The 22858-nt window shown below is 40.1% G+C and overlaps 1 protein-coding gene across 1 annotated transcript in view; it reads right to left on the bottom strand.

Annotated features, from left to right (window-relative positions):
- AHNAK2 (AHNAK nucleoprotein 2) overlaps nucleotides 1-22858 on the bottom strand; it is a 35589-nt gene that overhangs the window by 6756 nt on the left and 5975 nt on the right. Inside the window, exons 2-7 of the mRNA XM_021403374.1 lie at nucleotides 5989-6059; nucleotides 4761-4850; nucleotides 3985-4041; nucleotides 3287-3428; nucleotides 2363-2544; nucleotides 1-1569 (exon numbers count right to left, since the gene is read on the bottom strand). Of these exons, the coding sequence (XP_021259049.1) occupies nucleotides 1-1569; nucleotides 2363-2544; nucleotides 3287-3422 (1887 nt within the window). The 5' untranslated portion in view covers nucleotides 3423-3428; nucleotides 3985-4041; nucleotides 4761-4850; nucleotides 5989-6059. The remainder of the gene's footprint in view (nucleotides 1570-2362; nucleotides 2545-3286; nucleotides 3429-3984; nucleotides 4042-4760; nucleotides 4851-5988; nucleotides 6060-22858) is intronic.

A 22858-nucleotide genomic window follows, 5' to 3' on the forward strand; every position in this document is an offset into this window, starting at 1 on the left:
GATGTCAGCTTTGGGCATCTTGAGGGAGGGCTTTTCCAGTTTCCAGCCAGCCCCTTCCGTTTTGGCACCGGCAACGTCAGCTTTGAGGTCCAGTGAGGGGCCTTCCCCTGCGACCGTCACGGTGCCGGAGGGCAGCTCGACCTCTGCGGTGGGCAGGCCGACCTCGCCTTCGGGCCCTTCGGCCTTGGGCATGGACACTCCGAATTTGGGCTTGTCGAACTTGGGCATCTTAAACTTGCCTTTGAGGCCCGCAGATTCCAGCTCGTCTCCGTCGAGTGAGCCTTCGGCAGAGGGCGCTTTCAGGTCTACCTTGGGCGCCTGGAGGTCGAGGGAGCCCTCCACGGAGGGCAGCTTGATGTCCGGGCCCGAGATGCTGACGTCCGCGGCGCCGGCCTTGACCTCTGCCTCTGGGAGGCTGGCGTCGACTTTGGGCACGCTGACGTCCACCTCGACTTTGGGAGCCTTATCACTTAGCTGATATTCAGTTTTCACTGTTTCATCCTTTGTAGTTCCCCAGGAAAATGTAGGTAATTTAAACTTTGGTAATCTCTGTCTGCTTTCTTTTCCATCGTCTTTTTCTCCTTTCTTCATGGTAATTTCTATGTTTGCACTTCTGTCGCTTCTGTGCATCTCTCTTGTTGGTATCGGTTTGTCATCTTCTGCTTGTTTTTCTCTTGTTTCCTTTGTCTCGAGGGATTGTATTTCAGCTCTAGATGTACCTATTTCTAGACCTCTTTCCTCAATGCATTCTTTTGGTGAGTGAGCCAGTATGTCTACTTTAATTCCATTTTCTCCTTCGGTTTTTTCTTCTGTTCCCTTTTGCTTCTTTTTTCGGGATTTTGATGAGGTTTTTGGTGTTTGCTTAGTTGGCGTTTCTTTCCGATCTGCTTCTAAACTGGGCTTCGATACCTTTCTTGCTATATCTTGTATTTCCGGTGCAGTAATCTTCAATGTTGATTCCTTTTCCTTTTCTTTTTTAATGCTTATTTCAACTTCAGGGCACTTTTTTGCGTAAGTGGGAATACCATTTTCTACATCTTTTAAGTCTTTTGTTAAAGTTTCTTGTAATTCTTGTGTCTTCATTTCAGAAGCAGGAGAAGCAGCATATTCAACAGTGAGTATTTCAGGACCTTCCAGGCTGATATCTTCTTTATGTATTTTTTGTCTTTCATATAACAATGTAGTATTCATTTCTTTTTTTTGCTTGTCTTGATGTTCTGTTTTGGATCTGTGCATTTTGAATCCAATACTAGGGAACTTCAGTTTCTTTTGACTTCCTTTTTTTTGTTTGATATGAATTTCTTGTTGAGACTCTGTATCTGTGCTTGTAGGGGAAATATCCTGTATAGCAGGCTCATATGCATCTGATGTACTGTGAGATCTTCTGTGTCCCAGCATCTTTTTATTTTTAATTGACTGGAATTTTGGCCATGATAATCTATCTTTTTTAGGTCTCTTGCTTCTTCCTACCCTTTGGTTTACAATTAACGTTTCTCTGTCTTCTTCTGAAGTAGCTTTTCCTGAAACATGCACTGTTTCTTCAGGAATGCTTTCACTGAGTTCTTTATCCTGAAAGAACAAATAGTAGTTACTAAATCAAGTGTAGAATAAATATGGAAACAACACAGAATAAAATAGATAGTATAAAATATGTAGAAAATTGAGCTTTGTATTCACAGCATCTACCTGTTGCATTAAAAAAAAAATCCTAAAAATGGAGTAGATAATTGAGTCAGAAATTACATTAAGTTAATAGATTTCGTGACTGTAATATGTAGATTTTAAGGTGTACCTTCTTTGCAAAACATAGCAGTAAATGAAAGTTTCAATAATTGTCTATATTACTGCATAACATAATATTTATAATAATATTTGTAAAAATAATATTTATTTTTTGTATGTATATGAAGAGAAAATATACAAAAAGAATTTTGAATGTGGTGAAGATCTATGAGTAGCTCTTGTCTAAACAGGTATCAGGGATTATACATATAGTTAAGAGACATTTCCTCACTGAGATTTTGAGAAAAATATTTACTGGTACTTTACATTTTTAAAGAATATTGATGTAAGTAGTACAGTTTATCTGAGCTCATTTTGTCAGTGGACTTAACAATAGTAACCGTGCTGACTCACCACCTTACATTGAGACTGTGGCTTTATTCAAAATCTATAGTCTTCATCTTTCAAAGATGAAAACTTTGTGTAAGATTGTTTTTATTCTAACAGGTATTAGTTTTATTAAGTTTAAACACATGGCTGTTTCCTAAGAAGACAGGTGAATGTATTTTCCATTCTGCATTTCCACATAGCATGTCACTACTAATGTTACCCAAACTTTGTAAACAAGAAAAGTAACAACCTGACTTAATCGTTCCTTTTTGTACTGAGCTGTAGAGTGAAAATGTTCTAGCTCGTCTTTCCCAGCAATTTTTCTTTTCAGGCTGAATTGGACTCTGTATGGCTCAGAATATTGAAGAATCTTGAGTGCATCTTCATATTTGATATTATCAAAAAATATTGTAGCACTTAGAAGCTGATCACCTGCAAGAGGAATCAGATGTCATTGTAATTAGTTTGTATCTTCTTGTGATTCTTCAAATTCTGTTGTGTTAATGTTCACACACAGAATAAAATAATCAACACCCACCACTCATTTAAAATTCAAAATAACATTCACAGTCTAGAATCACAGAACAGTAAATCATCTAGTCAAACTGCTCTGCTGTGGACAGGGTCTTGCTTTGAGCATGGTCAGCTACAGCATGTTGCTCAGGTCTATGCAGTCAGGTTTTGAATATTTCTAAGCATGGTGACCCCACAACTTGTCTAGGCAACCTGCTTCTGGGTCTGATCACCTTGACAGTAACGTTATTTTCTTGTATTTTTCACTATTTAGAATTTGAAGTTTTGTTCTTAATTAAATCATGATTTATTGTAGTTTTGTTGCATAATATTTTGCAGAAGAATCAAAGGCAGGTTCTTTGTGAATGGAACAATAAGTTGATCTTTCATTTTAATTGTGTATATACTACTTTCTGTGTACTCTTTTCAAAATTTGAGTAAAAATACGATTTTTTACAGTAAATAAAACAATTCACATTTAATTACTCTTTAAAGAACCAATATTAGAAACTATTAATATGGAAAGGTTATATTATTAGCTGGTTTGGCATTTATTATTTCAATTATCTAAAGAGATGACAGATCAGAAGGTATCCATAGGCATACACATCTACGTGCCCTGTTGTAAGACTAAAAAAAATATCAGAAAATCAGACTGTACCTTCTCTCAGACTAAACACTTTTGAAGCAGGAGATTCCTTAAGTACTTTTTTAATAAATATTCCTTCATTTCCTCCGCCAGTCACGCTAAAACCACTAGCACCAGCTTCCACTTCTGTTTTCAAGGTCACTTCCATTGTCTCCTAGGTGTAGAAAAATACATGAATTTAAAAGTATTCATTTGTATCAAAGTGTTTGAGATCATACAATTACTATCCTCCAGTATATTTTCAGTAGCTTAAGAAAGGTTATATAAAGCAGAGAACGCACCTGTTTGGTGTGGGTGTTCTAAAGTAAATTAAGCACATGTGTTAGGCCATGGTGCACTGGAGCCACAGGCAAAATAGATTATAATTTTAAAATGTGAAACATATGGAATTTCTTAGGGCTGAAAAACTGCATTTTCAGTGAAGATGCTAGGCACCTGAATTAGAGTTAATTAGAATAAGAGCTAGTGCTGTGCTGCACTCAAATCAGAGGAGACTAAAGAGTGCTTAGAAGAATTACAGAATGACCCCAAACTAGGAAGTAAATGCCCATACCTGTGCCACATCTGAACAACTTAAGTTCCTGGCCAAAATAAGTCTAAAGTGATTCTTTACCCATTTTTTCTTTCTGTCCACCCATCAACATCTGTGTGTTGTAACAGACTTTTTTTCAAACCACAGATGTAAAACAGTTGAGTGCTTCTAGACTGACCTGTGGATGACTCTGTTTTGATTTGTCGGTAGTATGTTTTTTGTTTTCTTCTTGCAGCTGAAACATAAATTTCAATTAGTGTTCAAAAGTTGTGCTGTCATAACATACAACAAAAGCCCTGCATCAGTTATAAAGCCTGGTTTAGACCAAGAATTGGGGCTGACTTTGCTGGCAACAGAGGCAAAACAGGAATCTATCAGTGCAATGTACAATGTTAATGATTTAACTATATTATCCCCAGCAATAAATTAGATGCCTTTGAAGGAAATGAATGCTGGAGACCAGCTGTATTAAGACGTAGAGAATTTTTCTCATACAACACATTTCTCATGCTTTCATCTCTGTGAATAACATACATGTTTTTCATTTATTTGACTTTCAGCATCAATTTCAAAATGTTGCTTATTTGACTGCAATAATTAAATCTTTACTCTTGAAAAATTATCAGATGTAGGTGATTTTGAAATCTGTACTAGATTCAAGCCAGTAAAATATCTTAATTGTGGAAAACATTGCCATTTCTTGATGCTTTGTGACCCAAGTTCCTTACGGAATGTAGTCAATTGTATTTTTTGCCAAGAAACATAAACATGACCAATAACAAATCCAATACAATACAATCAATGAACATGGTCTGGATATTGGTGAGGGCAGGAAGACAATACAGCTGCAACTACATCATGTATATGACATAGGAGTCTTGGCTAGCTATAGGAGCTAAAGCCCTTTGAATCAATCCCATAAAGCCATGTCTGCATAAAACCTCAGTGTCTTACCTTTAAATATTCTTCTTCTACGGAATATTCATAAACTGGTGAGGATCCCTGTGGCCTTGGACGGATGTCTTCTACTGCTACTTCATTAACCTGCAGGACAGACATGAGGGGTGGGAAAGACACATTAACCATTAAACAGTAACCCATTTTTTTTTTAAGAGAGATTTTCTGATCTCCTTTTGTGTACGCATCTTTCATTAGTAATGGTTAATGAAGAGGAACCAGTAATTCTTTGGTCAACAATATGAGGGATGCCTTGAAAGTAATGCCTCCTATTTCACTGTGTTGGCCCACAACATCAGAGATGGATGTTGGTGATATGGCAGCAGAGGATGAACCTTCCCACCAATATTCCATTACGTTTTGTTGACATGTGACCAATGGCAGCAGAGAGACAGTCTGACAGAATGGTGTCTGACACGGAAGTGCGTATGAAGCAAAGGTGTGTCACTGAATTCTTCCATGTGGAAAAAATGGCACCTATTGACATTCATCGATGCTTGCTGAATGTTTATGGAGACCAAACAGGGAAGTGAGCACAATGAGGCAGTGGGTGGTGCATTTCAGCGATGACATCATCATAACAGCTGTAAAACAGTGGGTCACCTCTGCTGGTGCAGACTGTTACAAGCACAGCATGAGGCTCTTGTTGATCAGTAGAGAAAATGCACATCTAATGCTGGTAACCATGCTGAAAAATAGTGTTTTGTAGCTGAGAATTTGCCCTATCAAATAGTGTTACAGTTCTCTTTGTATCTGTTTTAGTTTCCATGGAAATAAACAGAAGGCATTACTTTTGGGATGACCTACCGATAACGCTCATTTAAGAATATTACTCAAGAACACAATGAACAGTCTCCTGAGAGACAGAAGAGCTGACAGAGTGACTTTGATTTTCTTTATGAATTGTACACATCTATGGGCTGAACAGACCAAAAGTACTCACAGATCAGTTAGTAACAATTAAAAAAGGTTATAATTATGCCATCCCTTGCTTCATTTGCATGGTTAAACTTTGCATCATGGAACTTCAAACATTATAGCCTTCTATAAACAAGCAAACCATATAAGAGTACCAGAAGGATCTCGGCTGACAAACTCTCAGTGTACTTCCTCGTGGAGTCAGGCTACGGGGCACCTAAGCCAGATAATGCTTTAAAGAAATGGGATTGCAGTCAGTGGACATAGTTTGCTAGGTTTTGAGATTAAAAAAAACTAAAAAACTCACAGAATCTTCATCTTCTGCATCAGCATCAGCATCTCCCGGAGGCTCTGCTGGTCTCAGCTGTCGTCCAGAACCTGAAAGCAGCACACAGGTTGTTGGAGTCTGCTATGTAAAGCAGAGAGCAAAGAGCTGCCAAGCCAACCCCCAAGCAGCACAACTGGGAAATGCGCATGGCTGGCTGTAGAAAGGCCTGCTTTTGTTCAAATTCCTTATCTCATCAGGCTGATCTTTCTGAAGTGGTTTTCTGAGAGTAAGCATCATGAAGTTTGATTGTCATACAGACTCTGTTTTCATGGGTTTTAAAAGTATCCAGGGCAGAGAGGGATGGGGTAAAGGAGAGGGGCTGTTTGAAAGTAAGATCATTTTGACATGCCTGAAGTTGAGCAACAAAGAATGAAACTAGAATTAATATATTATCGTTTTTACCAATTCAAGCTTACTCAGAGGCTGACAGTGTGGCTGAGCTGCACAGTCCCTGGTGCACAGGAAATTCTAATACACACAGAAGTTCTTGTCCTGATGATTATACCTCCTTTCTGTCTCCATGATATGTTATTTTCAAGGCATTGGGGGGTCTCTCTCTCTCTCGGGTCCAGTTCTGCAACTGCCATTAGCATACATAGTTTTGGCTTGCCTAAACATATCCCCTGACTTAAAAATATGCTTGAACACTAGAGAAGACAGCCACAAGCAACACTGTGCGACTCTTTCATTGTCTACTTTAAAGAAAGAATTATTGGGCTGGAAAATGCTATTTCTGACTGTGGATATTGCATGCTGTGTATGCAGACAAGCTAGAACATCTCATGTATGCATGCAACCACTCTACAAGTTGCTAAACTCTTGCTAAAATGGTGTGATTTTGATAGCTTGTTTTCACAGTTTACTGATCTCCTACATTTATTTTTTTTCCCTTTGTCTTTTTTGCGTATGAAAATTGCATAGTGTTGGCAAGTTCATAAAAGGTCTTTGCCATGTAATCAGTGGTGGACTACATCTAAGATGAATGGTGATATTGTGCTTCCAATGGGGATGACCCATGTCAGTCTAAGGCCAAGTTTCCAAACATGACTGAAGAGAAAACACCTTAGCCATATGTACATCATTTAAATCATCTTAACCATCCGTCCTATGATATTTTAGCTCCAGAGAACTAGAATCAACTTAGAAAACTGCAGAAAATGGTCTAACTGCAGGCCATAATTCAGATTAAACACCTACAGAAATTGGTTTGATCTTTTTCAAAAGCTCTGGTACCTGGAATTTTCAGAAGCTCAACAAAATTAGAAAATGAGTGTTTAAATGTGTATTTAGAAACCTCATTTTAGACATTCCTGTTTAAAATTGTGGAATTCATTCACGAAATTCTTCACCATGTCCACTTTAGTAAGTATCATATGGGGAGAAAACCAGTAGGACTGAGGTTTTATTTTTAAATTTGTTTAGTGCTTCTAAAGATTTAAGTGCCAAGAGCAAATTTTATGGCTGTTACTAAAATTCCAAGAAATAGTAGGGACTTAGACTTGTGGCATTGCCATATTTTTCACTTGGGAAAATCCCACCCACAAGCTTTGAAGTCCAGTAGAATGACTTAACAGAATAGTGCTTGGGTTGCTAAAATGTTTGCTCTTCAATGCAGCACTTTAAGGCTAATTCTGCATCAATCTGTGGTGGCTGCCAGTGATTTTGCTACTGGAAAAGTAAAAGGAAAGAATTATCTGGGAGGATTCTTGGACTGGTTCACTGCTGTTTCTCTTGTTTTACTCTAGTGATGTTTTATTTGTTTAGAACTAGAGCACTGCAAGTGTGGGGTTCTCCTTTCTTGGGATTTGAATGGTGCTGCACAGTCTGCACAATTGATTTATCTCACCATCCAGCAGGGTATATTCTACAGGTTCTATCAGAGGTAATATTTTAAAACCAGTTGCTTAAAACAAAGGATACTTAGAATGATTAGGCAGCCAATAGCTTCAAAATCCTCCTGTTGCTAAGACTGGGCTACTCATAACCCCAAGATAATTACATCACTTCCCACAGTGAAACTTGAACACTTACTTCCCATCAGGATTACATTTTAAAACAACAAATGACTCTGCCAAGTCTTGTTTAGTGTGGATGTAGAAAGGTAGACTTGGCCTGGGAGGTATCTCATCTGTGCCTAGATCAGGAGAGATGTTTCTTATTTTTCATCAGCCATTTAACAGGCAAAGCAGCGCTGTGTGAGGCGCATGGATGGCTTCGCTTGCTTGGACACTTGCTGACAGGTGTTTGTTTTCCTTGTCCTTAGTAGGGATCAAGGCTTGACAAAATGTCAAATATCATCAGAAACATCCTGTGCTGTTTAGGAGCAAATCTGGGAGTGTAAAAAGCCTCTTTCACCCACACCCTGATTTCCCCAGAGTCTATCTATCTACTTGTATATTAATTCTCCCTCCTACCATAGTCAATCTACATCATAGAAGACTTGTACCCCTCATTCCCACTGTCGAGTAGGCCTAAGACTTGGTTCAGATTTTTTTCCTTAAAAGCAAATCTGTAAAAGAGGGGAATTACAGTACATCAATGAATTCCATTTTCAGCAAAGCCTTCTTTCTGTGTACATAAGATAGTACCAGCAAACTATGATTTATATGCATGTCATTCTCATGCTCCAAATAGTAGTGATGCCAACGTTTTATAGGTTTTAGATTTCTTTTTATAAATCCTGGACAATCGATGCTTTGTTCAGAATGTTTTCATAAACAAGATGGAATTTACATCAGTCACTGCTTCTAATAGCCAGCGAACTGACTTCAGAACAAGGGAATTTTTTGAAAGTAGGCAGTAGGAGTTATATAGAATGGGACGTTTTCATATCATACGACTGAAAATTTTGTTTGCTTCTTTAAATGCATTTTTAAAAATTATTTTATCTCCAATCTAGCAATCCAGCTGGGCCGTTTTGGGTAAAACTGCAAAAATGTAAAACCTGTTCTATTTTTTTTGTGTATGCATTCTGTGGGTAACAGTTTCCAAAAACACATTTGAGATATTACAATCAATTTAGAGTATGACAGTGTCATCTATTTCAAGTAAAACTGTATATTAACATATTGTGTAAACTAAACAGAAACTCATCCTCAACTGGGACAGCAGCATGTAAATTTATTATAATCCAAATGCTTTAAAATCAGATTAAGAATATAACAGCAAATGATAATACCAGATATGTTGTTAAAAAAAAACAACTATAAACTATTTTACTGTTCATTCCAGATTGAATGCTTGCAGATTAGATTCCCTCCTCTGTTCTTCTAAAGGTTTCATAGTACAGTTATGTTTATGAATTTAGTTAATTGAAGTAGTGTACTCTTATTTTTAAGTATGCAACTTTTCTTTGCATCAGCTCCTTTGGCAGTAGATTTCCTGCCAAAAGTGGCTTTCTTTTGTTTTACTTTATTTATTTATTTTTGTGGGAACGAACTGAAATGCCGCCGTTGTCTTGTCTTCCCCGGGATTTTAATGTAGATTGGTTAAATGAGAGGAGTAGCAATCGTTGCAGTGCACATATTTTTGACAAATTCTCAGGTGAGATCCTCACCAGGAGAAGAGGTTTCCTTTTGCTACGTACTGATTGGCATGAATTATCCAACTTTGCCGGGTTTCTCTCAATAGACAGAAACCTGAGCTGTGGTAAACATACAAGACATGTCTATGCTTTGCTCACTCATTTATTATTCTTTGTTAATATATGAAAGCCACAAAACTGGACCTTTTCTCTACTAGGATGTTGGTGTATACTAACTACCATTTCTTAGCTGTGGTAAAACACAAACCATTCTATTTGTCCAGTGTTGACCTGGCCTTACAGAAACAACAGCCTTGAGTCCACAGCCAGTAAAGAGACTCATGCTTAGACACTGGCAAGGTTAGGACGTAATCTGTACTAATCCAGAATAGCTCTGTTTTCTAAATTGAATGCCTTTCTTGAAATAAGCCCTGTGCCCAAATCTTTTGTCTGTGGCTCATTCTGCCTCTCTTTCAGGTATCACAATTGCTTGGATTCCTTTTCTTCCTCAGAGCCCCACAGCCCTGTCTGATTCACTTCTCATATTTGAAACAGAAAATATTTAGAATAATTAGAATATTTAAAATTCTAGTTCCCAGTTCAGAAAAGCACTTGATAACAGGAACACTATGCACATGCTTGGCATTTAACTTGTCCTCTCAAGAGCGCATATTCTGATAGGTAAGTTCACCTGACTTTAGTTTGCTAAGAGAAAATGTTCGCTTTGAGGTAATAGGCAAAAAGGCATCATTCAAATATTTTACTTTTTCTTTGGCATCCTCAGTGTTTTCCATATACAATTCTATTTTTTATCTATCCCAATCCATGGTCTCAATTATTTTGATGGGTTACTAAATTAATGCATGTGTCTTGCACTGGGTTATTTGGATTTCCAAGGATATCCCAGGAGACTGAAGACTGATGAATAAATGTAGATCAACCAACTAATTAAAATGTTATATCAGCTAGGCAGCATCATAAAGTATTTAAGTATTCACGACTGAAAATAGCCTAAAATTGGATTTTTTTAAAGCCCTCACAAAGTTACAGTGACTGCAAAAAGACTATCTTTTCTATCTTGGCTACCATTTTCTGAATATGAAAACAGATTCTTCTCACTTAAAAAACTATATTCACTACTTTCCAAACTCAGCTGTACTACAGATCTCAGAACCCACAAGGAGACCTTTGTGTTCTCCTAGCTGCATCAACTGGCTTGACGAGCCATGATTGCCAATCCCCCTGCTAAATAATGCTCTGCAAATGATATGTACAAGCACAAAAATAGTTACTCAATATCAGCAGTGGTCTCAATTGTTTTGTTATTTCTCTTTGTTTCCCCCAGAGCTTTTTTCTTCAGCTCAAGTTACATACGGAAGTGATGACCTCATGCTACATTAAAGAAGACTAGAAGCCTTCAAGGACTGTTGTTAAAAAGAAACCATGGCAGATTTGTTGTCTGCAGGCTGCATGGCAAAGAGCATCTGCTTTAACACCATACCTTGGATTCAGCTGCAAATTTCCTTAAATATAAATGCCAAAGTTTAATGTGAAGACCACAAACAGCAACTAAGAATATGCAGGGGTATGACAAGCATGAGGGGCTTGGCTATGGCTGTTCATCCCTACCATACACATCATCCTGGGCAATGTAGGAAACTACACTGTCTGTGAGGCAAACTATCCTGCAAGTAATTCTTAGTGAAGGTAAGAATCTGAAAGAAACTGCAAATAAACCATACTCATGCACCATGCTCCTTAGGGAAGCTTCCTCAAGGCATTACCAGCAAGCAGTTCCAACTATGCTGGGAAAAAAACAAGAGGTCCATTTTCTACAGAAACTTGCAAGCACGTTTCAGAGAACTGGTTTCATTCCATTGTCCTGTGAGATCCCATGGGCTGCGTTACAGCAACTGCTGGGCAGGGCTGTGGGGCACGGCAGGACCGCAGCAGGAATGCTGCGGCTGTCACTCTATCCGGGCAGGACCGCTGGCAGTGGGGAGGTGTGGGCTCAATGTCACGCAGGAGGCTGCCTCTCTCACCCTCTGCCAGGAATGCAACGTTACTTCATTTGAACCACTGCCAGCGAGAGAGCAGGGGCACCCAGAACTCCACCTAGGTTAACTAACTTGTCAGCTCCCAAATGAACTATTGCCACAGTGGAAAAAGCAGCCGTTCTGCCTCGGAAAAAGTGATAGAATGAGAAATAGCAACCCCTGCATTGGGAGAGGGACCTTCCCCACCAAGCCCTGAAATTCTAGGCTTCTGTGGGATGAAGACCAAAGGTCTAGCCTGTGGAATGGCAATAATGACGATGCATGCAGCTAAAGGGGTTTAACAGGCCTTCCTATCTGGAGGATGCTATCAGAACCAGTTTGGTCTGTGTTTGAGTTCTACTCCTCCCTTTGTTTTGCATTTGGTTTGGTAAAACCCCCTGGCTGCACTCTGTCACTTAGCTGCATACTTGCACCGTGATGAATGTAACTGAGCCTTCGAGCTGAAAGCAGAGGCTTGGAGCAGCGCTGAAGGAGTGGCTACTCCCAAATAACCGACGTGTGAATAGTTTCCTTCCATTCAAGGCATGAACAAGATGTTTCGAATCAATGCCTTGGTATGTTAAGCTGCCCTTGTCAGCAGTTAGAGTACTTCATTAAAAGCCTTCAAATCTCATCTCAAAACCTTCTGAAATCAGAAAATATACACGTTACAATCATCAGCCTCCTCTCCCGGCCAGAGAGCTGTTTGTGAAGTTAGCTCCTACTTTCATCAAAGAGGCCTCTGCCCTGCAAAGCAGAGAAGCATTCAGGGAACTAAGGTTTCCTGCACCCCAGACTGGGCTGTGTAGGATTTTGCAGAGCATTTTCTACAGGTTGACTAATATCAGGGAAGATGGTGGAGGAGCACTGGCATCTAAGAACAGATAAACACTACCATAAAAAGAGAAACTCGCAGCCCCCAGATGAAAAGGGGAGTGAGTGGCTTTCCCATGAGTGTGTGTTTATTGATAAGCTCTGTCCGCAGATTTAAAACTATTAAAAGCATGCCTGCTCGCACTTCACAATGTGAGCAAAACCTTTCATGATACTGATCAGAAAGGAGCTCTTTATTTTTACAGTCGTACATCTTTCCTCTGATGGTAAAGATAAACTTAATAGAATCCATAGGACATTTCAGACCATCAGAACAAAATCACCCTGGCAGGGCTCTGCACAGACTCTCAGCTTGAGTCATATTTAAGCAAGAAAAGCACAGGGGACTTTTTTCCTCCCCCTTTTTTTTTTTTTTTTTTGCTGTTGCCTAATTGAAATTCCCCAGATCCTGGGTTAATGAGTTTCATCCAGCTATCACCATTTTCCAGTACTTGGCTGAAAATTACTGCAACACAATTTCAGTAGTTCTCGTGATCAATAAAAGCATTTAGCCAGATCCACATCATTCTTCTGGTGCTAGAATAAAATATTTAGTAAAATATTTGAATAGCACAATATTTCACCTAGTACTGAAAAAGAACATTTTATAGGAGTAACAGAGTGTTTGAAAATAAACTACCTACTCAAGTTTGTTGTGAGAACAGCACTAGAATGATGTCCAAAACAAACAGCAAAAGCAGGCAGTAGTGGCTGATACCTGAATTTTTCTCTCCTGATTTATCCTTCGTCTTGCTGGCTGAAAGATGGCTGAAAATGGCAGGGTGAAAAAGGCAGCTGGAAAATGCTCTTGGCACCAACAAGACAAGCAGGGATGTTACAGCTTTTTTTCCTCAGAAATAAACTCCTCCACCTATATAACAAGCAAGTCTTATGAAAGTGAGTGTGAAGCTGCCTTCCTCTCATGGGCAGCACTCTTCTTGCTGTCCTCCCTGCTAAATAGCTGTGAATTCAGCTCTTATCATGGCTTGCCTAGAAGCAGAGGCAGGTGGGTGCCTATTACAGATAAGGCCTATAAAGCTCACACAAATTCACTTTCCCACATTCCTTCTCCTCACTGATTCATCCCCCCAAGAATCTAGGCTTTTCCCACAGCAGACTGCCTGCTCCATTGCCAAAACACAGCCCTGTCCAGACAAATACATTTATTAAAAACCATCATTCTCCCTGCGTAGTCTTAATTGACAGCCCTGGAAGCTAAATTTCCTCAATCTTCAGAGAAAGTATTGCTTGAGAAGTACTGGCCATAGCCCCAAGCTGTCTTAAAGTAGCCCAGTGGTGATCCAGAGAATCATAGAATTATTAAGGTTGGAAAAGACCACTAAGATCTAGTCCAACCATCAACCCATCCCCACCATACCACTAAGCCATGCCCAAGCTGACTACTCTCTTGCTGGTACATTAAAGGAGGATGCTAATTCTCAGTGCTTTTGACAGGGTGCACTTTTATGCCCTACGAACATATCTGAGAAGATCTACTAACATTATGTAAAAAGTCCAAACCAACTTATACGGGCTTACTATAAATGCCACTTACCACTCCAAGTTAGAAACAGATTTTTCAAAAGAAAGTGCTCTTCAAAACCATTTAAGAAACATCATAACCAGAATCAATATACTGTAAAAAAGATTAGGTTGGATGTCATGAAAAATTTCTTCTCCAAAAGGGTGGGCAGTTGCTGGAATGGGCTGCCCAAGGAGGTGGCTGAGCCACTGTCCCTGGCGGTGTTCAAGAAACATTTAGATGTTGTACTGAGGGACATGGTTTAGTGGGGAAATATTGGTGGTAGGTGAACAGTTGGACTGGATGGTCTTGGACATCTTTTCCAACCTTGGCGATTCTGTGATTCTATGATATTTATATATTGTATATTTACACAGTTTAAGCTAAAGATTCTTGCTGTCTAGGAAGAGTTTTATTTCTCTTTACTCCACTGATAAAATTCAGTGCAAAATTAAGTACCCAGATGCAGCAATATTAATGGAGTGATGTTACTGTGCATGTCTCTCTGGTATGCTGGGTATAGCCCCTCTCAAAACAGGAATGCAAGAAAAACCCTGCAGCTTTTCCACAACCTTTTATGGGGACTTTTATATAAATAACTGCCCTTGGAAGCAGGTTTTCTGTTTGAGAGAGAGTTCCCTGGGCAACTTGTTTGGACGTAAATCACGACAAAAGAAAATATCTTCTAAGCTTTTAAGTTCCTTAATGTATATGTAATACCAGAGATATGGGGAAAAGGTGACAGAAAATACTTGTGGGAAAATATTTTACATCAAAGATAAAGTTAGTTGTTCCCTCACTTTGTTAAGATAAAAATATTTTCTGTCAATAAACAGTGATGCTAGCAGACAGTATTTGGCATAGCTCAATTTCTCTTGTTTTTATGTAGTGTAGCGAAGTCTCCTTAAAAATTAAGAATTTCTGGAAACAAACTGAGAGTTTCCAAAAACACAAAAGCTCATTTTAAGATAAATTCATGCACTGAATCAATTAATAAATTAATTAATATAGCGCTGTTCACATCAATGTAGTTCAAATCTGAACTACAGACTGAGTTTTCAGCCCCAAAGTGATAAGTTTTCAAAAAAAAATTTCAACAGGTGATCTACCAAATTCTTTATAAAACCATTGCCTCTTTGTTTTGGTTACTTGGTACTCACCTCTTTTTGGAAGGCTTTCCCTAGCAGACGAATTCCCTCTTGCTTCAGCATATTCTAAACTTCAATTTGATAATGGTTCTCATTTACAAATTCAATTTGTGAATTTAATCGGTACTCTTTGAAATTAGAAGTAATCAAATAGTTGAGGCTGAAAAGCACTGGATTTATGTATTAAGTTATAGGAGGAGAATTATTTGAATGATCTCCTTTTCCCCCTCAGCACCATTTAGACAGCCACTGAGACACCCAAAAATAACAAAGCAGCATGCTTGCCTAACAGATTAGATGAAAGCATAATTTAGTTAAGGAAGTAGAACTCAGTTCTATGTTTCGCAGAGGCTAGTATAAACAACAGGGGAAAAAAACAGTTTTTAAAGACTTGTTACTACAATCCTGGATTTCTTTTTGATTAAAGACTGAAATAATGAGAAATTAACTGTGCTGCAGTGCATCCATGTAGTAACTGGTGGAATAATTCAGATGGGTGGAGCTGTTCGAAAGCACCAAGAAAGCTGTTTTTTGGGTTTATCAACCCCAGGGCTGATTCATAACAGTTGCAAACATTCAGAGCCCCTCTGTCATAAGAAAATAACACAATCTTATGGAAATGAGTAACTTTCTTTATCATAATGGTCCGGTCACACATAGGGTAAATATTTTTCAATTCATTTAAAACAGGATGTGCTCCTTTTGAAGGCACATGGTAATATTTTTCTCTATGAACAGCTGTTCTAGATTCAGACTAAAATACATGAGAGTTTAAATTACATTTTGAATGTAACTGAAATCAACAGCTTGCACCACTGTAGAGTTGGTGTAAAGAAAGGGAAGACCCTGGGGATTCAGTTACAGTCTTTGAGATCTACTGCAAGTAGATGGGTCTGATTCTACTCTCAAGTGGCTCCGTTGGAGTCACTTACATCCGTGCAACTGAAGGACAAGCCAGCAGCTTGTTTTCACTTTGCAGAATGCCAAGTAGGTCGCCTGTTGAAAAACATACAGAAGTACCTGTTTTTCTGTACATCCTTTTGAATCATATCCAAGCGTTAATACAGGCTGGGCATGTATTAGCTCGAGAATGGCTCGAGAGCAGCCCCGAGGAGAAGGATTTGGGAGTGTCGGTTGATGAAAGACTCAGCATGAACTGGCAATGTGCGCTTGCAGCCCTGAAGGCCAGTCGTATCCTGGGCTGTATCAAGAAAAGTGTGACCAGCAGGTTGAAGGAGGTGATTCTGCTCCTCCACTCTGCTCTTGTGAGACCTCACCTGGAGTACTGCATCCAGTTCTGGAGCCCACAACACAAGAAGGATGTGGAGTTGTTGGAGCAGGGCCAGACGAGGGCCACGAAGATGATCAGAGGGCTGGAGCATCTTCCCTACAAGGACAGGCTAAGAGAGTTGGAGCTAGAGAAGAGAAGGCTCCAAGGAGACCTTATAGCGGCCTTCTGATACCTGAAGGGGGCCTACAGGAAAGCTGGGGAGGGACTTTTTTATAAGGGCATGTAGCAGTGGGACAAGGGAAAATGGTTTTAAACTGGAAGAGGGTATATCTACATATATATCTATACCTGATTCTGTGTTTTAAATCCAAGTGTTTTTACTGCTTGTACTCTCTTGCACTCTGTCTCACACAAAAGCCACAGTGAAGACTCGGTGTTTTTTGCGAGCTGAACCTGGTCATGTGTAACAGAGGATGTAGCTCTCTCCCCAGAAGTTGCATTTGTGCTCCTTGCCCCATCACCATATAAAGCTTATAGTCAATGAAGCCTGAAAAGGAAAATGATTCCTACCTTGAAATCACAAGGTGGAATAATTTTCACATTACTGCCAAAAAACAAGTTTCATCATTATCTTACTGCAGCGCTTTTGAATTCTGCATTCCCAAAGTTCTCTGTGAACTAGGACGTCAATAGCATTTTAGCAATGACTGAACTATTTCCTTTATGTAGTGCTGTTGGGGTTGGGTTTGACAGCATTCTGCAACTACACTGAGAGCAGAATTTGTTTTCTCTTCATTACAAGTACTTTGAACACTACTTCATAGAATCACAGAATCATTTGAGTTGAAAGGGACCCTTAAAGGCCATCTAGTCCAACTCCCCTGCAATGAGCAGGGACACCTACAGCTCCATCAGGTGCTCAGAGCCCCAGTCAGCCTCACCTTCAGTGTCTCCAGGGACGGGGCATCCACCACCTCTCTGGGCAACCTGTGCCACTGCCTCAACCACCCTTTGAACATTGTTATGGGAAAGGTCTGTCCCTCTTTGGCCGAGGGAAAAAAGGAAACAGAAAAATGTCCAGGTTGATCTTTGAAGAAGGCAAGCAGCCAGAGTGTTCCTGTTTTGAAACAAATTAAGTGTTTGGTATCTTCCAGCGCATGGTTTGATGCAATTGGGCATGGATGGGAAACCAACAAAGGCAACTCATGCATTGCCCAGGGTCAGTCCTGCTTCAGGAGCTGCTAACTGAAAAATAAGCCCTTTAACACTTCTTTGCTAGGTAAATCCGATATGGTGAGATTATCTCCAAAAGGTTTTGAAAAAACACCAGTGCTCAGAACTCAGGGCTCAGCCAAGCACAGTGAACAGGGCCAGGGCTAAAATGTAGGGTCACCTGGGATATGTTCTTCCACTGATTGATTCAGCTAGGGAAAAAGAGTTCTTTGCTTTCTGGAACACAGCTTGCCAACACTTGGTGCGAGATCTTGTTCCTGATCCCTGGATGTCAATGCCCATTTTAAGAGTGCCCTGCAAAGTACATGTTGCTGCAGGCTTATCTGCCACTGCAACCACCGGTCCATTTAAGAACTTCAGGACTGGTATTAGCATTATGTAGGGACAAGAAGGCTCTGGGAGAGTTGTTATTCATTGCTTGTACACATGTGGGTATTATTTATACCTTATTCTGCACACATCTGTAGCAGGGAAGGTCACAAACACTTCTACAGCTAAATGCCTGAAGAGAGGGGTCTGAAAACATATCCGAATGGTTTCTAGGGAAGTTTAAGCTCTCCTTTCTGAACAATGCCAGCCCAGGGAGACTGGAAAACACATTTCTCATGCATGTGTTTTGCATTAAATACAGCTGTCAAAAATGAGGAGGGCTCACGTTCCTGAAAAGGTGCAGCGAAGACAAACAGTTGGAATAAAGCATTAACAGGAATGCGCCTGCTCTGCCTAGGCAATAATCACCACTTCCACAGACCCTCTGGGGCAACCTTTAAACGAGCTGGCTCAGGGACTGGTAGCCGTCTAGCTGTGGGATTTCAGTGAATGCTGCACAAACCCAGCCAGCTCCTCAGAGATGCCAGTGCTTGCTGCACAAACTGCTCCTCTTGTCCCCAGAGCTGGATAGACACTGGCTCTGCACAAACCGCACCTTCCCAGTGCTGCATCAACACATCCGGAGAGAGACTATCTTTAACCAAGCCTCCCGTCCCTGCCATGCTGCAGAAAATGCTTTCCAACTGTGTTGGCAATGAATTGAATCCATCTACTGCAATCTGATAATGCTTACCTCCAATCATTTTTGCTGCAGTAAAATTATGGAGGTGGAACAGCAAAGGCAAAGAGCCTATCTGTTTGCTTCATGATGATTTTCCTCTTATTCAATAAATCCAAGTTGAGATATTGTCCTCTGATCTAAGCGTACATGATGAAGGAGTTCAGACTGACATAGACCAGTGCAATAGCAGAATTCAGCTCATGATCTTCAAATGACAACATCAATTCACAGAATTTGATTATTTCACTGTAATATTTTCTGTGTATTTTTTATAAAGCTCATATTCAACAATAGTAGTTTAACTGGGATGCAGTTGTGTGGCAACAGCGTACCACATAAATTAAGCTAACTCTGGGTAATATCACAAAAAAATATGTGTTTATAGCTTCATGCCAGTTTCTGACTAATGCTTTTGTTTGTTGCTATAGCAAACCACACATGAATCTGATAGCCAAAAGCATGTTTATGACTAACCTTAGCTCTCTGGGGATTGAAAATATGGAATTAAAAAAAAAAACAACCTCGCAACACAATGCAAGGAGAACATGATAGGAAACACCTTTTTTGGCACAAGTTGCTATGAACATTAAAAGTGAAGAACATCAAGAATGGAAACCATTAGGAAACGGGAACTGTGGGAATAACCACCTTTAACCCTCAGCAATTCAAGTACAGCTTTTATTTCACATTGCAGACTAGTCTGTGTAGCTCTGGAGTACATTGCAGGAAGTCCTGGCTGGGTGTTAAGGGATGGATTTAAGCCTATGATGTCTGAAGAAGGTTTGGGTCACACTCTGAAACATTCAGATCACTTTACTCAAGATAATTTTTACACTCTGTCTTGACACCTCAGACAGTGATGTTCACTTAATTAATTTCTAGTACGATTTATACCTCGGGAGTTTCCAAGAGCCTGTCCCAAGAGTGACACCTCCTTACACTGCACAAATACACAGTGAAAGAACAATGCTATCCCAACGAGCTTTTTCATCAAACCAATGGGGAGAGCCAGAGGGAGAGGAGGGTGGACAGAGAGGAGCAGAAAGTAAAGATGAGAGGCAACATGAATGCACTACTACCAAACATAAGGATGAACCCAGGTGTCTTGCAGCCCAGTTCACTTGCCTGATTCACGTTGCCAAGTACGTTACTGTGGGAAGACAAATGCATGTCTACCCTGCACAGGAGGAATGAGCAATGCAGTTAAAGCAATTCCTAATCTAGGATAGTTTACAGCAAATCTACGTTATGGCAGACAAAATTTGTATCAGCTTTGCTTTGTTATTCTTAATAATTTCCCTCCTTCATGGGTGAAAAAAATATATGAGACTATTGCTACATGAATAGACACAGAAAAGATCAGTGTTTTCTATTGATATTAATTGCTCTTCCCCTACACTGCACACTGCATCTTTATTCACGGATTCTACTCCGAATAAAGACATGATTATCACAATTCATGGCAAGTTCTCCCATCATCTCTCCCAACACTCAACAGAGAGTTCCACAATTGCATACAGCTCTGTGGAGTGGGCAGTCTGACAAGCACTACTGTTCCAGGCATTTTCAAGGGCATATTCATTAAAGCTATTCTGACTCACCAGTAGGCTAAACAAGATAGGATAATGTCATAACAAAACTCTGTAGGACTCAGATGATACTGGCTGGTCATTTAGTACCACAGGATCAAATCCTGAAGCACTCAGATTTAATTCTGTGCACACTCAAGGAAAACAACCATTGGCCTCAATGAAACTGATAAACTGCAACACGATCATCTTGTAATTCAGACTGATATAGCTTGAGATCAGCTTAGATTGCATCTTGTGAAATCCAACAGAGTATGCAGCATTCTACACAGTAATCAAGCCTGCATCTTTATAAGAGTAAATAGAAAAAGGAATCATTTTGTAGTTTAATCCATGTATGCAGCAAGCATTATGAGACAACAGAATGTCGTATAAAGCGAAAAACAAGTCAAATAAGATTCCAGCTAGAGCCTAAATATCACTTCTGGACTACAGAGCAATTGCTGTTGATATGCAGAAGGCCATACGTGACTTTCTTTTTGCCTTCACGTTATTTTTTTAGTTCCCAACATCTGGTTGAAAACGTAGTTTATAAACAAGTAAAAAATGTTGCTAGGCTTTCCCCCACCTTGGGAACCTGAAAAGAGCTTTGGCTACAGGAAGTGCCATATGAAGACCATTTCAAAACAGCCACTCCATTTCCTGTGTCTTATGCCAAAAAGCAGCTGCACTTCCCTAGGACCACCATTGTAAATGAGATGAGAGATCATAAGTATAGATGAGAGGCTGCAAACTTGACTCATGCCATGGATGACGTTCCCATCTGTAGTAACAGAAGGCACTAGTTGCTAGTACCTGTAAGTAGATCTTTATGCTGATGTAGTGCTACACAGTGAGCACCTTAACTTCGGGCTCTCCAAGGGCATACTCTGAGGTATTGATCACCCAGCCAGCACTGTCTGATATAATGCCTGAGGATAAGATACAGCATTTGGTCATGGTCACCAAGGAAGTCTCCGCATTTGCCCAGAGCACCTCGTGAAGGCGACCAGCTCTCCCTGCCTCACAGAAAGTGAGATAGCAAAGCGAAAAAGTGACTTGCACAAAGTCACAAAGCAAGCTGGCAGCAGAGCCAGCAGTAAATACAACCCAGATGTCCTGGAGTCCACCTCCTCCCTGCAGCATGCTGCCTTCTCTGAGCTCAGTGTTGAAAGGAAATGTTTTACATTTACTCATCCCTCCTCTTCCTTTGTCAATAGAAATAAAAGCAGGCATCTGACTGCCTAAGTCTTGAATACTCCGATGGTTTCCAAGGCTTGCAGTGAAGTCAGCCAACATTTCTATTGAATCCAGCCCTGATGGACAACGAAAATGGATTTCTCTGCCAACTTGCCTATCAGTGCATAACTTGCCTAAGCACATATCATATAGATATCCATTGCATATATATATTTCATGGCTTCGCAAAGAACCACTAATTGCAAAAACACCATAGCTGCAACTCAGCCAGCGAACAGACTTATCTACTATTAAAAAAAAGAAGCTGCATCATTTTTTTTTTATAAGTACAGGTTTAAAACTAGGCTGTGTACCTGTGCATTGCATTGAAAGATAGGAGGATCTGACAGGACAATTCTTGCACCAAATGTACTGAGTTCTGCTTAAAGATTGGTGGCAAATTAGTATTAATTTTCCATCTGTTTATTTTTCGAACAGAGTGTCCAATTATTTAATATTTGGTCACTGAACTGTCTGTGGAGTCTGTGCAGAGGGCCACTTCCATGTGCTTTCCAAAAGCAATGTAATCTAATTTCATGAGAATAAGTCATGTCCTGCCAGCAGAATATCATTACTGCTTTCAGCCCAAGGTGAGTTTGGGTCTATGAGTAGTTAAAAGCCCTCTTACTATTTTTCATCCTCAAGGCAAAAGCCACTCTGTTTTTCCTGCCTGTATTTATAAAAATCCGTCAGGGAGCAGTTAAGTGTTGTGTTATGTTGCCATAACTCTGCTGCTAGCGTGGTGCTGTGGCTACCAGACGGGACTTCCGAGGAGCTGGAGAGACGTCACGAGGAAATGCAGGGTTACACATTGTGTCCACCTCTCCTCCAAACACCCAAGGGGTGCAACTTGACAGTGGGAAGAAAAGCTTTAGAAAAACTTGTTTGCAGGGCCTCCTCCCCCCCTTTTTTTTCCCCATTAGAAAATAAATGCACGTTTTCAGAGCAAGATTCTGCATTCAGGCATGCTGTACCAAGTTCACAGCATTCACGCAGCACTTCACTGTGCCTGCACCACAGGCACTTTGCATGCACCCACTTGCTGGATAACTGCATCCACAGCTTTGCTCCAACCAGCAGGGATTTATTATGACTGTGAATTTCTCGGATCTTCTAGACAACGAGACAAACTAAAACACAGCCCGAAAAAGCCTTCTTCCTTTCTCTGTAAAACTATTCCCTCACTGTTTCCTCATTCCTGCCACCCCTGTTTAGCTTGACTAGCCTGACACAAAGCTTCTAAGTCCTCTGAGGCACATCCAGTAGGTGGCTATTTTTCACTTATCATGGTGGGAACATTAACTTGCCATCAGGCTGCAGCAGCAATAAATGACAAGAATAAATCTTGACAAACATGACTGAGTTGTGGTGCTTTTGTGAAACAATAGTAATTCTGACAGATTAGACTCTGCCTTCCTCCCAAAG

Source organism: Numida meleagris, chromosome 6 (assembly GCF_002078875.1).
Source record: "Numida meleagris isolate 19003 breed g44 Domestic line chromosome 6, NumMel1.0, whole genome shotgun sequence".
Taxonomy (NCBI): Eukaryota; Metazoa; Chordata; class Aves; order Galliformes; family Numididae; genus Numida; species Numida meleagris.